Source organism: Lolium rigidum, chromosome 1 (assembly GCF_022539505.1).
Source record: "Lolium rigidum isolate FL_2022 chromosome 1, APGP_CSIRO_Lrig_0.1, whole genome shotgun sequence".
In the NCBI taxonomy this organism is placed as follows: Eukaryota; Viridiplantae; Streptophyta; class Magnoliopsida; order Poales; family Poaceae; genus Lolium; species Lolium rigidum.
Genome location: NC_061508.1, coordinates 190,772,402 through 190,785,238, shown reverse-complemented (window position 1 = coordinate 190,785,238; position 12,837 = coordinate 190,772,402). Strand labels below are relative to the sequence as shown.

The 12,837-nt window shown below is 43.1% G+C and overlaps 2 protein-coding genes across 2 annotated transcripts; both read right to left on the bottom strand.

Annotated features, from left to right (window-relative positions):
* Positions 1-338: 338 nt before the first annotated feature.
* LOC124682878 (tyrosine--tRNA ligase 1, cytoplasmic-like) lies at positions 339-4,442 on the bottom strand. The gene is made up of 9 exons (XM_047217489.1): positions 4,063-4,442; positions 2,783-3,066; positions 2,589-2,685; positions 2,311-2,416; positions 2,097-2,179; positions 1,391-1,536; positions 1,133-1,238; positions 762-821; positions 339-408 (listed from the first exon to the last, which is right to left on the bottom strand). The coding sequence occupies exons 1-9, from the start codon at positions 4,396-4,398 to the stop codon at positions 388-390; spliced, it is 1,239 nt and encodes a 412-aa protein (XP_047073445.1). The 5' UTR covers positions 4,399-4,442; the 3' UTR covers positions 339-387.
* A 2,898-nt stretch (positions 4,443-7,340) lies between these two features.
* On the bottom strand, positions 7,341-12,063 carry LOC124653899 (F-box protein PP2-B10-like). The gene is made up of 2 exons (XM_047192956.1): positions 11,564-12,063; positions 7,341-8,062 (listed from the first exon to the last, which is right to left on the bottom strand). The coding sequence occupies exons 1-2, from the start codon at positions 12,061-12,063 to the stop codon at positions 7,627-7,629; spliced, it is 936 nt and encodes a 311-aa protein (XP_047048912.1). The 3' UTR covers positions 7,341-7,626.
* Positions 12,064-12,837: the final 774 nt, after the last annotated feature.

Below are 12,837 nucleotides of genomic sequence, written 5' to 3'. Positions count from 1 at the left end.
GAAATTCAGCGCTGATATTGTTTTTGATCTCAATTTACGGTTTAAAATTAAATTTAACTTGTCTTTGCAGCATGGGTTACTTTTGTTCCATTGTCAACTTGTGATTCAAATTTAAAACTGAAATATGGATCTTGTGACTTCATTCATTCATTTTCAGAATCTTTTTAGTAAACTAGGAAATATGCCAGGCCCCGGCCAGGCCAAGAGTCTAAACTTATAAAAGGAAGGTGACCTCCCACGACAATGCCACACAAGAGTACACCAGCAAGATAATACGGAGAGAAGTATTAGTATGCCAACAATTTTCCCGAATAAAATTTCCCATGAAAAATGTGTATGCTTCAGTGTTGGTTTCTGTCCATGTAGTGATCAGGAAGGTCTTTGCTCTTAACTGCTTACTCTGTACTTCTGCAAAGGAGTAAATGATTGGATTAAATCATGGGATGTTGACAGTTTGAAATCATGCAACAGAAACAAGATTGTGATTCAAGTTAAATTGAACAAATACATGAAGTTTGCAAGCTCTGCCTACTAAATCAATATACACCACTTCAGCATGCATCTGGAAACAAGATCAGGAAGGTCTTTGCAGTAAATGATTGGATTAATCAAAGTTTCACTTCAGCATGCATCTGGTAACATGCTGCAAGAGTTCACTGCCGATTACTCGGTCTTACTATATCTGGAGTAAGTATGTGAGCAGATAACAGCTAGAGTTTCTATTTAACATTCATTCACTGAAGTGGATACAAATATTGTACCTTAACGGTGTTGAGGAGAACTTTGGCCTCATTGCTGGTGTTGAAGTGATCACGAACAGGCTGAAAACGCAATATGGTATTAGGGCAAAGAAAAATGAACAGATACAATACATTCAAATTTTATATGTAAAATATGAACTTGATTGAAACAAACCATAGGTGTCCATATGACAAACAAGTAAATTGAAAACTGCATTAATAGGACACGATTGACACCTTAGCAACAGAAATGGTCCATCAATACTAATTGCTAGGAATCGACTAAAAATGAATTGTGAGAAGCAGTAGTGGAATGAACAAAAACAACAATAATGAGTTATGGCTCCTCAAAGACAGCACCACATTATTAAAAAAAGTGAGAAAAATAATACCTTCAATATTTCATTAATCGCTTTGGCCAAAGCAGGTTTAACATCAGCAGGATGCAAAGCACCACTGGCATAATCAGCACTGAGCTCATCCATGCTTAAAAATGTCCTGTTTAAAGGCAATATTTGTTAGATTCCACACGCAAAGACTTCCATGTTGGAGATTGAAAACTCAATAATAAACAACTTTCAACAGAAATAAACTAAATAACTGATATTAAAAAGGAGCGTTCTGAACATTTGGTAGTCAAAGAATATTACTTGTTACCGCCATTGTTTTCCTTCCGAATCACCTCAAACCTTTCAAACCAAGGGAAAACGATGTACTTGATGTACTCCAGACACGGATTACCCTCGACAATGTTGGGCGGGCAAAAAGCTTGCTTTATCTTTACATTCACCTGAGCCTGTAATGATTTGATAGTGGTACAATATCAGCTTAGAAAAAGGGCCAAACCTAGACATTTAGATATTCCTCATAAATTCCAAAGTTACTACCAGCTTGATACAATGATAAAGAAATAACTGCATGCCATCTAAAAGATATACTGATGACAAAGGAAAATTATAAGAAAATAATAAACACAGTACATATGCTCCCTCCGTCCATAAAAGGATGTCTCAACTATGTCAAAATTTGTACCCACACACTAAAACACGTCTAGATATGCATATTTTGACAAGGTTGAGACATCCTTTTGTGGACAGAGGTAGTACAATACAAAGTGCATTTCAATCCATATCAAGAGCTTAGATATAAACTGAAATAGCCAAACCTAACATGTAAGTTTAGTGGCTAGGGCTTCATTTTCTTGCGTCGCATACAAGGACCATACCCTACAATATCCTAGCCGAGTAATAACTTTCAACATTTGAACATCTCCGGATGAGGTTGCATGGACTAATTAGGTGTCACACGCTTTAGAGATAAATAAAATTGTTAACAAAGAGAAAATATTATGAGAACCTCATCATCTTCCATAAAGATAGCCGATGATGGATCGCTCTTTGACATCTTCTCCTGACCTTCTTTGAACCCAGGGAGCATATCTGTATTTTACATCAAGGAACAAACATTTTTGTATAACCTGGCAATGAACCGCTAGCAATTCTAACACCATAACCATATCAATGATATTAAGAAAAAACATAAACAGTATAACTGTAGCAGATCAGGATACGATGTGACAGAATAATTGGTTTGAGCTTCTTTTTAATGTCATCGCAGTATTCCCTTGCTAACATGTTAACCTTCCTTTGGTCCATGCCCAACTGGCATATGTCAGCCTATACAAGTAAATAGTTTAGAGACTTAGTGACACTCTAGATTCTAGAATATATGTATACCACCCTACAGTATCAAGTGAAATAAAAAATATCAATAACCATATCTACATTATGAAGATAATTTCATAACTACAGTTGAAGAGGTAGTTATCTGCAATATAAATATACTAACCTTCAGGAAGAATATATCAGCACACTGCATGCAAGGATAGAAGATCTGTGCAGCAGTCAATTCCTCATTGTCAGCACGGCCCATGATCGTACAACATCTGCGCAGTAACAGACATAAGATAAATAAACAATGTCGGAGTTTGAACTTTGGAAGTAAAGAATCATTTGAATCATGTGCAATCTAAATGGGTGTACCTCGTTATTCTCTTGACATTATTTTTCCTGCCAATGTCCATTACAAGTGGCCAGTATTCATTTGCACGCCTGTTGATTTCTTCTGAAGACCACAAGAATTCAACACCATCGAGATTCATACCAGCTGCTTTCCATATTTCAATCATGTAGCGGCCGACTGTCTGGATTTTTTTTAGGTCGCCACCCATTTTGTTGTTTAGCTGAGCAAACCAATCTGCTATCCAGATTTTCACTTTGCATCCTGCTCTGATCATCTTGTTAACGTTAATTGTCTTCACAATACCCTGTCAATATAAGACATGAGAATGCCGATCATCATCAAGTCTTTCTCAGGTCTTACAGTCTGAAACAATTTGCGCATATTGGTCTCACGCATCAAAAAAAGTAACATTATCATAATTGTGGAAGCAAGCACAACGAATTGCTAATGCACGTGTAAGATTAACATTTATACTACTCCCTCTGATCCATACTAAGTACCAAGTTCTGACACTAAATTGGTACAATTTTTGTACTAAATTGGTACAATTTTTGTACCAAGTTCTGACACTTACTACGGGTCGGAGAGAGTAGAATGTTTTGTTCTTATAAAACTTACGGAACAACAAATCAATCAAACATGGAAGCAGTGAACTAATCGTTGTCTTTTCAGAGACTGATAAACTGAGGCCGGGTTATCCAAAACCAGACATAGTGCCAGACATAGAGGAGTTGAGGACAGTGCTCCTTATTTTACGGACTTATGTTGCTGACTTCTTTCTAGTTTTACCTATTCTCTTCTTGCAATCTCTATTTGTATTCTGGTTTAACACTTTATTTTCGTTTTCCTATTCTTGTTCAGTGATTTAAGCAGATTAACCAGTAACCACTAGCACAAATAAGAACCAGCCAGTCATATATAATCAGCACACAGCATTCAACCACATAATGAGTGGGTGTGAGAATTCAATTCGACTAGTCCTAGTTTTATGCATAGCTGAAAAACTAAGCCTGGCATACATGTATTGCGAACACCCAGCTAGGTGGTATCATGGTAAATGCTACTAGTAGTTTTATGCATAGCAGAAAAAAACTAAGCTGGGCATATATCTATTGCAAACACCCAGAAAAAACTAATCTCCAATTTGCGTAGTAATTTAGCTGGTCACTAACTACCTAGAGTACTACTGTTCAAAAAATGGGCCTAGAAACAGAAGTAATCTCCCTAGATGCTGCTGCTGCTGCCAGATCGCAATTCCGAATCAGAGTTGCTAGAGAGGAAGTCAGCGACTTGGACGAACCTGGGCGATGTGCATGCGGCCGGAGGGCTCGAATCCGTCGTAGCAGATGGGGACGGGCTTGTTCTGCAGAAGGCGCTTGAGCTCGTCGGGCTGAATGCACTCCTCGCCGATGCTCATCAGCAGGTCGAACCGCTCGTCCAGGGTCATCCCCGCCACGGCCCCCGCGAGGTCCTCGGCGGCGGCACCGGCAGCGGCAGCGGAAGAGGAGGCGTCGGGAGCCGAGGAAGGGTCCACTGATGAGGCGGCGACCTCGGCTGCGGTGGAGGGGTCGGGAACCATCGAAGGGTCCATGGATGCGGCTCCGGTGGAGGCGTCAGGGACCGTCGAGGGATCCATGGATGCGGCGGCGGCGGCGGAGGCGGGAGTCGAGTCCAGAGGCGGCGGTTGGCGGATGAGCGATTTGGAGGAGGCTAGGGTTTTACTTCAGCTCGGCTATCTCTCCGTTCGTCTGACAGCTATGTCGGTTTTGCGCCGGCCTTTTTCCGCACGTTCCGGGCTGTTTTTTTGTGATGGGCCGCGCAAGAACTGCTGGGCCAAAAGAGAGGGGGGGTTTATTAGGGTTAATTAGATCGAGCGTTTCAGAGGATTCTCAAAAAAATAAAAAGATCGGGGGTTTCTCAGGCAGTGTCCCTATTCGCCGCTCATTGCGAGAGTGATTCGCGGGAAAACCTATTTATCACTTATTAGCGATAAGGAATAGCCATCGCACGCAAGATAACATGGTGGCCTGTGGCCCATTAGCGAACAGAGCGTTATAGGGGTTCGGCTCTTCAGTGGTTAATTCTGGTTTTCTTGTTCGGTTTTTTGGTTCTTCGGTTATTTGTTAGTTTTTTTTATTTCTTTCAATTTCTGGTTCTTCAATTTTCTTGTTCAATTTATTAACATTTTCAAAATTTTAAACATTTTTTAAATATGAACATTTTATATTTTGAGCGAATAAATTTTTGAACAAAAAAAATTTTGAGCAAAAAAAATTTGGTCAACAAAAATTTGAGCAAAAAAAAATTGGGCGAAAATTTAGTTGAACAAAAAAAATTGTTCAAAATACATTTTGCTCAGATTCGGTATTTCAAAATTTTGCTAAGATTTGAAATTTGTTTAAACTAAATTTTTGCTTAGATTTGGAAAATTCGAAAAATATTGTCCATGCTGGGATTCAAACTTGGGTCTTGGCGAAAGAGGTCCAAGGCAAGAACTATTGAGAGAATTCCTTATTTGGTCCTGTCTGAAGTTTGCCTTCCTTTTTTGGCCCTGACAAATTTTTTCTTCCTTTCATGACCCACAAAATTTGGTTGGTTCCTTATTTAGCCCTCTAGTACAATTTAAGCACTAAGATGACCATTTTACCCCTGCAACAATATGTGACAAAATTGCACTAAAAAAGTTGTGATATACTAGTTGGTTTGTTACCAAAAAAAAGCAACCCCCACTGTGGCTGGCACCAGCGCACCATTTTGCCCCTGCTGCAATTTATTCCGAAAAATCTCAAATTTACTCCAGAAATTACTCCAATTTTTTTTTTGTATTTCCACAACTCTAAAAAATTTGATATTAAATAGGCACAAACATACAGACAATCCGCAGGCACGCCAGAAATTTCAGCCTAAAATACATTGTATTTTGGAAGATACAAAAAAGACAAATTTCTGACAGACTATACGTACACTATACGCCTATATAATGTCAGATTTTTGTTTTTTTCAGAGCCTAAAATAAAACGTGTTTGTGCCCGAAACATTGCACGTACATCCCAATCATATACATGTATTTCTGGAATAAATTTTAAATTTTTATGAAACTCAAAAATTTGCTAGCATATTACAGCAGGGGCAAAATGGTCATCTTAGTGCTTAAATTGTACTAGAGGGCCAAATAAGGAACTAACCAAACTTTGTGGGTCATGAAAGGAAGAAAAAATTTACCAGGGCGAAAAAAGGAACTCAAATTTCAGCCACGGCCAAATAAGGAATTCTCTCAGAACTATTTGGGCTAAAGCTCGAATCTTGCAAGTGTTGAAGAAAATATGGCACTAATTCTTTTCGGCCAGCGAATAGCCTAATGGGCCAGCCCATGTAGAATTTCCTTCAGGCGATGCGTACAAACACACGCTAATGGGCAATGTATAGGTGCGCCTGTGATTCGCTCCCGCCTCAAGCGACAGATGTGCTAGGCCGGCACATTAACCCCTAGGTTGTACGGTTTTTCCCTTTGTTTTCGGTTTTTTCGGGGTTTCTCTGGTATTCCAGGGTTTTTTTGGTTACTTTTTGGTTTTCTCTGTGTTGTCTTGCTGATTCTAAAATTTGTTTAGATTTTTTTGTTCTGATTTGTTCATATTATAAATGTGTTCAAATATGAATTTTGTTCGATTTAAAATTCTTTGTTTTTAATTTTTTTTGTTTTTTAATTTGTTCGATTTTGAATTTTATTTAGATGTTGAAATCTAAACTCGACAGAAAAAAAAAGAAAGGAAAGAAAACAATGCCTTTATTGGCGGCCCGGGAGAAAGAACCTTAATTTTTTTCAGTACTGATGACATTCTGATTGTTAATACTCATCGACGAGACATGTTCTGGTACACATACAAGATAAAGGAAAGGGAGGAACAAGATTGTCCAAAATTTACCAAATTGATTGATAGTGCTATTCCCAAACTGCATGGACCGCGAGCTATGTAGCTCATCGACGAGATGAACCCACGATCCGAAGTGGAACGGAATGTCATGATTCCATTCCACTAGAATGGGTTGGTTTTATTTTTGTGTTTGGTTGGGATAAAAAAGTGTAATGAAACAGTTCCGTTTTGTGTTCGGTTGAGGCCAAAAAACTGAAATGGAATGGCTAGAATTTGGTTCAGCTCACCTCTTTGCTATGCTAGGTAAGATTACCTCGTTTGTGGGATATTTTTATTTGCAATAACATAATCAAAATTTTGGTAGCAATTCGTTTGTATTTCCAACAATTAGCAGTGCAAATATACAATCACATGGCAGCATTTCGTTACAATTGGGGTCTCCATGATTTCCCTGCAAATTTTTTTGGGGTCTCCATGGCAGAGAAACGTGGTTCCCTATCGCCAACAGCCGCTGCTGCCTGCCTGTCCGTCGCCGTCGCATGTCCGCCCGCTGCCTGCCCGCCCGCCGCCACCTGCCCGCTGCTGTTGCCTGCTCGCCGTCGCTGCCGGCCCGCCCGCCGCCGCCACCCGCAAGCTCGACCAGCGCCGCGCGATTTTTTCAAGCCGACAAGAACGAGAGGAACCAGGGAGAGGAAAGACAGGCACGGGAGGGGATAGGGCTCGGGCCGGTCTGGTGAGCGGTGCCTTTTTTCTTTATTTCAAGGGTTAGCCAGAGGACGTTGTGAGGGAACGAGTAGATTCCACAGAATCGGTGGAACGGCCTAATTTCGCATCCTGAGCGAATATTCGGTTTCCAGGAACCAGTCCATCCCATTCTAATTCCAAACCGAACACGAGGATTGGTGCTAGGTGCAGAACCGTAACATTACATTCTACTTCGTGACGTGAACCGAACACACCCTAAGTTGGCCAGGTTCTCTAGCCGGAATGGATCATAGGGGCCTGAACTCGACACCTTCCACGATGAGCCCGCGTTTGGGTTGCCACCCGAGCACCTCGAAGCTCACCGCCACCTCCTCCCCGTCCACGGCCTCGTCGTTGGTGCGCAGCCTCCCTATCTCCACCTCCCACCATCCGTCGCGCCGCAGCGTCGGCCCCCGCACGCCGCCGTTGTTTGCACTGTCGGCACCGATGAACTTGCGCGCCTCATCATCATCGGGGCGGAGGCACACGGCGTGGCGCGACACCGTGCGGCCGCCGACGCTCACCGTGGTCTCCTGGTCTGGGAAGCTAAGGCCGCGGTGGTCATCTGCGGTGTCGAAGACGAGGTACGCGGCGTATGCGGTGGCCGGCGTCAGCGCGGCGGTGGGGAGTCGGCCGTAGATGTCCAGGCACGTGCAGGACACCAGCTGGACCACGTCTGCGAACCTGGGATTGGAGCAACAAAAATCAATCTCGAATAATTTACAAAACAGATTAAGATCAAAATATGAAACACTGTGAAAACAATTATCGATGACCCATTCAGGGCATGCACGGACGAGTCAGCGTTCCCTTATAGTTGGATTTTTTTTTCTTAACTAGAGAAGAGAAAATTAAGAAGAAAAAGTTCCTTTCTTTTAGCTAACAGATGACCTCTTTATCCTTTTATTTCTTTTAAAAAAGTCCATCAAGCTATTAATAAACATTACAAATAGATTTTTGGATCATCTAGCAAGACTACAATCACTAGAGCGAGCCAAATACGCGCCGTCACTGTTGCTCTCCCCCATGTGAAACGGGAAAAGCTTACCGTAGTAGATCTTTGAACTAAACACATAAGGTTTCAAAGGACCAACCCACCATGGCAACAATCATCGTCAAAGACGAGAACGATAAATCAGAAAGGCCACACGTGTTACCGCAAAAACTGACACGAATACTGAAAGGATCCCAGGTGATCCGCCAGGAAGACACAACTTCACACGTCCTCGCTGGCGCTAAGCGCGCCGCTGAAACAGGGATAGGGCGAGAAGGACCTTGGACTATAGCCGCTGTCTCACCATCCTGAAAAGGACATTGCAAATACCTAAACAAGAACGGAAACCTTCCATCGGCGAGAGCCTATGGTCCACCACGCACCTCCAAGGCCCCAAGGTCGCCGGGCCGCGATGGACCAGCGGTGTTGCCGGTGAGAGGGATGGAACTCTAGATTGGTTTTTTGGGCACCTCCTCTCTCTTCCCGTGCTAACACATGACCTCTTTAAAAATAGGGAAAACTCCTTTTCCTTTATTATACCACATCTCTTCCTTTAGCATTGTAATAATTTTCTAATTGTAATAAATGACAACAAGAGACAAGGCATAGTAAAACTTATATCTAGTCTTCTCTTGACTATGTGAAATGTTAAGATAAAACATATCTAGTCTACCATCGTGCATACCTACCAGCCATGTTTTATACAAGCAGTCAAAGATTCAAAAGATGACTGCACTTGTATGGGGAACAAGTAATACTTTCAAACAAACGGAGAAAGCGATTAAGATAAAAAAAACATTGTGAAAACAATTGCCTTTTACCAATTCACCGCATGCACAACAAGACGACGTCAGCTTTTCGTTAGTGAGTTAGATTTTTTCTTAGCTAGATAAGAGAAAATGAGGAAGCAGACAGTTTCTTTCTCTTAGCTAAAGAGATGACCTCTTTAAAAATATGAAAAACTATTTTCTTTGTTATACCACATATCTTCCTTTAGCTATATATAACTGTCTAATTGTAAAGAATAACAACGAGAAGCAATGCATAGTAAAACTTATAATCTAGTCTCCTCTTGACGATGTCAAGTGCTAAGATAAAATATATCTACTCTACCAGCCATGTTTTATACAGCAAGTCAAAGATTCGAAAGATGACTTGCACTTATATTGGAGAACAAGTAGCACTTGCAAACAAACGGACAAAGCGAGCTAGATTATTCTCTATAAGAAGCCTGCATAGCTATTCCAGTCAATAGCGTGGTAGTCAATATCGGGACAACGTAGAAGATCCATTATCTAATTATTATCTTTACATTGATCATCATCAAATATGGTAAAAAGGACCTTATTTTAACTTTGGGATATAGCTACTGTCTCACCACTCTGAAGAAGACACTGCAAATAACTAAAAGGGAACAAAATTAAACCTCAAGGCAACGAGAGCCCGTGGTCCGCCACACCACCTGTGAGAGGGACAAAACTCTAGACTAGTTTTTTTGGGCACCTCCTCTCGCTTCTGGTGCTAAGAGATGGCCTCTTTAAAAATAAGAAAAAACTACTTTGTTTATTACACCACATCTCTTCATGTGGTTGCTATATTTATAAAGTGGAACGAAAGCCTATTTCGAGTAGCAATATATAACTGTCTAATTCTAAAGAATGACAACGAGAAGCACTGCATAGTAAAACTTATGTCTAGTCTTCTCTTGACGATGTCAAGTGCTAAGAAAAAACATATCTACTCTACCACCGTGCATACGTAGCGGCCATGTTTTATACAGCCAGTCAAAGATTCAAAAGACGACTGCACTTGTATCGATCGGAGAACAAGTAACACTTGGAATTGCAAAGAAACGGACAAAGCGAGCTAGATTCTTCTCTACGAAAAAACAAGCATAGCTACTCCAATCAATAGTGGTACTAGTCAATACTACCGGAACAACGGAGAAGATCCATCATCTAATTATCTTAATCTTATGCTATATTTACATCGATCATCGCCAGATTCACACAACTAACGAGGACACTCGTTTTTTTTTTGTTGCGAAACTTGTATTGTTTGTTTAGTGGCCTGCATGATGCACGCGGATTCGGTCGCACAGATGCAAAATATACATATAGTCCATGAATCGATCGATGGCGAAATGCGCAAGTTGAGGAAGGATCAACTGACGAGGGGGTGATGGGGAAATTATTGGACGAGCCGCGTGGCTCTCAGCCGACCGCACCGCGTGTGGCGTACGTGTAACGTGTGGGGTGCAGATTTTTCTAATTTGAACTTGGCGGTGCCGTACGGTTGACTTCGGTGCAACGGACTTGCATAGAGCAAGTCCGTACCTCGCCTCCAGCCGTCGATTCCATGTGGCTCTCGCAAAATCCGGTTTCTGTTCTACCACACAATTTTGCAAACCTAAAAACAACTTTTTGGTGACCCTTATACACATTTTAAGGGCCCGACTATTACACTATCTGTTAGAGTTGCTCTCGGCGCGATTTCAGCCAAATTTCTTCGAGAAGTGCTTAATTGCAAGTTGGTTTGCATGCATGCGATTACCAAATGGAAGAAGTTAGAGTCTAGCACTACAGTATATATGAGAAGCAGATGTAACCGTTTGTGGACGATGCGAATCTGTGCGAGAAGTCTAACTGTTGGACTTAGCTCTGTGGTGGTGGTGGTGCCAAAGAAATGAAATTGACACAAAGGAAGATCCACCATGCATATGGCAGACTAATTGGTGTGTTCTAGAAGAAAGTGTGCACCATGCATCTTTTTGTTTGGCTACTTATTTTCCATGTTTGTTCTTCCGTAAGACCATAATAATGCAAAATTAAGAAAGAATTGCTTTTTTTTGTAGAAAAAACCAAGAAAGAACTGTTGAGATGATCACTACGTACGCATGCCCAGCACGATGCAAAAGACTCTTTATGTGGGTAATGGAAGCAGTTGTCGACACCAACCAACCCCATTTGCGTTTCTATATTGATTCCGCTCATTCAAATCGTCATCATGTCGATCGATCGATCAAATAACCAGTGCAACGGAACAAATTGACAAGTTGGTTGACTTAAATCAATCAATCAATTAAAGATGGCAATGGACTTTGCAAGTTGGTTGATTCGGAGAGAAATGGAGAAGAATTGAAGAGAGAGATCAATGCGCGCGTTGGATCGATGGATGTGTGCAGTGTGTACCTGGAGAGATGGTGTGGCATCCACCTCCAGCTGAACTCGCCGTCCTCCCACGGCAGGCTGAGCCTCCTCGCCGACAGCGCCACGCACTTGGCGCCGCTGCCCCTGGCCAGCCACACCGCCATGCCGCCGTCGTCCACCAGCACGGCCACGTCCGTGAGCCCGAGGTAGGCCTCCTTCTTCGTCGCCGGCGGCGACGACGCCACCGGCACCGAGGACGCCTTGGCGCCGTTGCGCGAGAGGAGGAGGCGCGACGCGGGCGCCTGGTGCAGCTGGAGGATGGCGGGGTAGTCCGGCGGGAGGAAGCGTGACCAGACGGTGTCGGACCCGGCGGCGTCGCGGAAGCATGGCGACACGGCGGCGGCGCGGCACGCGTCCCGCGGGGAGGTGAGCGCCAGCACGTGCGCCACGCATGCCTCCGGGAGGTCGAACACCCGCGTCTGTTGGCCCCCCTCCGCCGCCGCCGCTGCCAGCGGCTGCGCGCCAGTCGCCTGACCTCCCATCCTAGCTAGAGCTAGACAAGGTACTCCTGTATATTGGAAAACTTAGTATTGGGAGAAAGCACGGGGTGACACAGATCGATCAAGCACCTGTAGGGCCGGAAGATATAGGGGTATCTCGGCACGGCAGGGTAGGAGATTGTCAATGCAGGGGAACGTTCTGCTGCTGCCTTGTTGTGCGTGCCTGTGCGGCGTAAGGGCATCTCCAACCGGGCGACCCAAACGGACGCGCTGGGCCGTCCGTTTTGGGCCGTTTGCGTGCCCGAGCGGACGCGCGGACAGCGCCCCGCGTCCGCGCGTCCGTTTGGGTCGCGCGGTGCGCCCAACGCGGCAGATTTGGGTCGCGGCGCCATATGGTATGTTTTTCTTGTAAATTCACTAGAAAAACGCAAAAAAATATTATATAAAATATATAAAATAGTACAAATGCTCAAAATGTATTACACATTACATAGTCCATGTAATCAAGGATAAAGTATTATTGAAATAAAATGAAAAAACGATACAAATGCTCTAGGCTTCGGGATTTCCTTCATCATTGTTGTTTGCGACATTGTTGCCTACGTGCTGCCACATGTGCTCGACCAAATCAGCTCGAAGCTGGTTGTGTACGACTACATCTCGAATTTCATGGTGCGCATGAAGAATGTCCTGCAATGATGCCGGAGCTCCTTGCTGAGGAGTAACCAACTCTCCTTGGCCTTCCCGAGTCAATATCAAAGAGTGAATCATCCCGCTCTACCTCAACAATCATGTTATGCATGATTACACAAGCGG

Excerpts from the sequence above, each read along its gene's own strand:
- LOC124682878 (XM_047217489.1), bottom strand. The coding sequence starts at position 4,398 with ATGGATCCCTCGACGGTCCCTGACGCCTCCACCGGAGCCGCATCCATG. Across the intron at positions 1,537-2,096 it reads TCTTTATGGAAGATGATGAG|GCTCAGGTGAATGTAAAGAT; the intron begins GTTCTCATAATA and ends AAATCATTACAG. Across the intron at positions 1,239-1,390 it reads GAAAACAATGGCGGTAACAA|GACATTTTTAAGCATGGATG; the intron begins GTAATATTCTTT and ends GCCTTTAAACAG.
- LOC124653899 (XM_047192956.1), bottom strand. The coding sequence starts at position 12,063 with ATGGGAGGTCAGGCGACTGGCGCGCAGCCGCTGGCAGCGGCGGCGGCG. Across the intron at positions 8,063-11,563 it reads ATGCCACACCATCTCTCCAG|GTTCGCAGACGTGGTCCAGC; the intron begins GTACACACTGCA and ends CTCCAATCCCAG.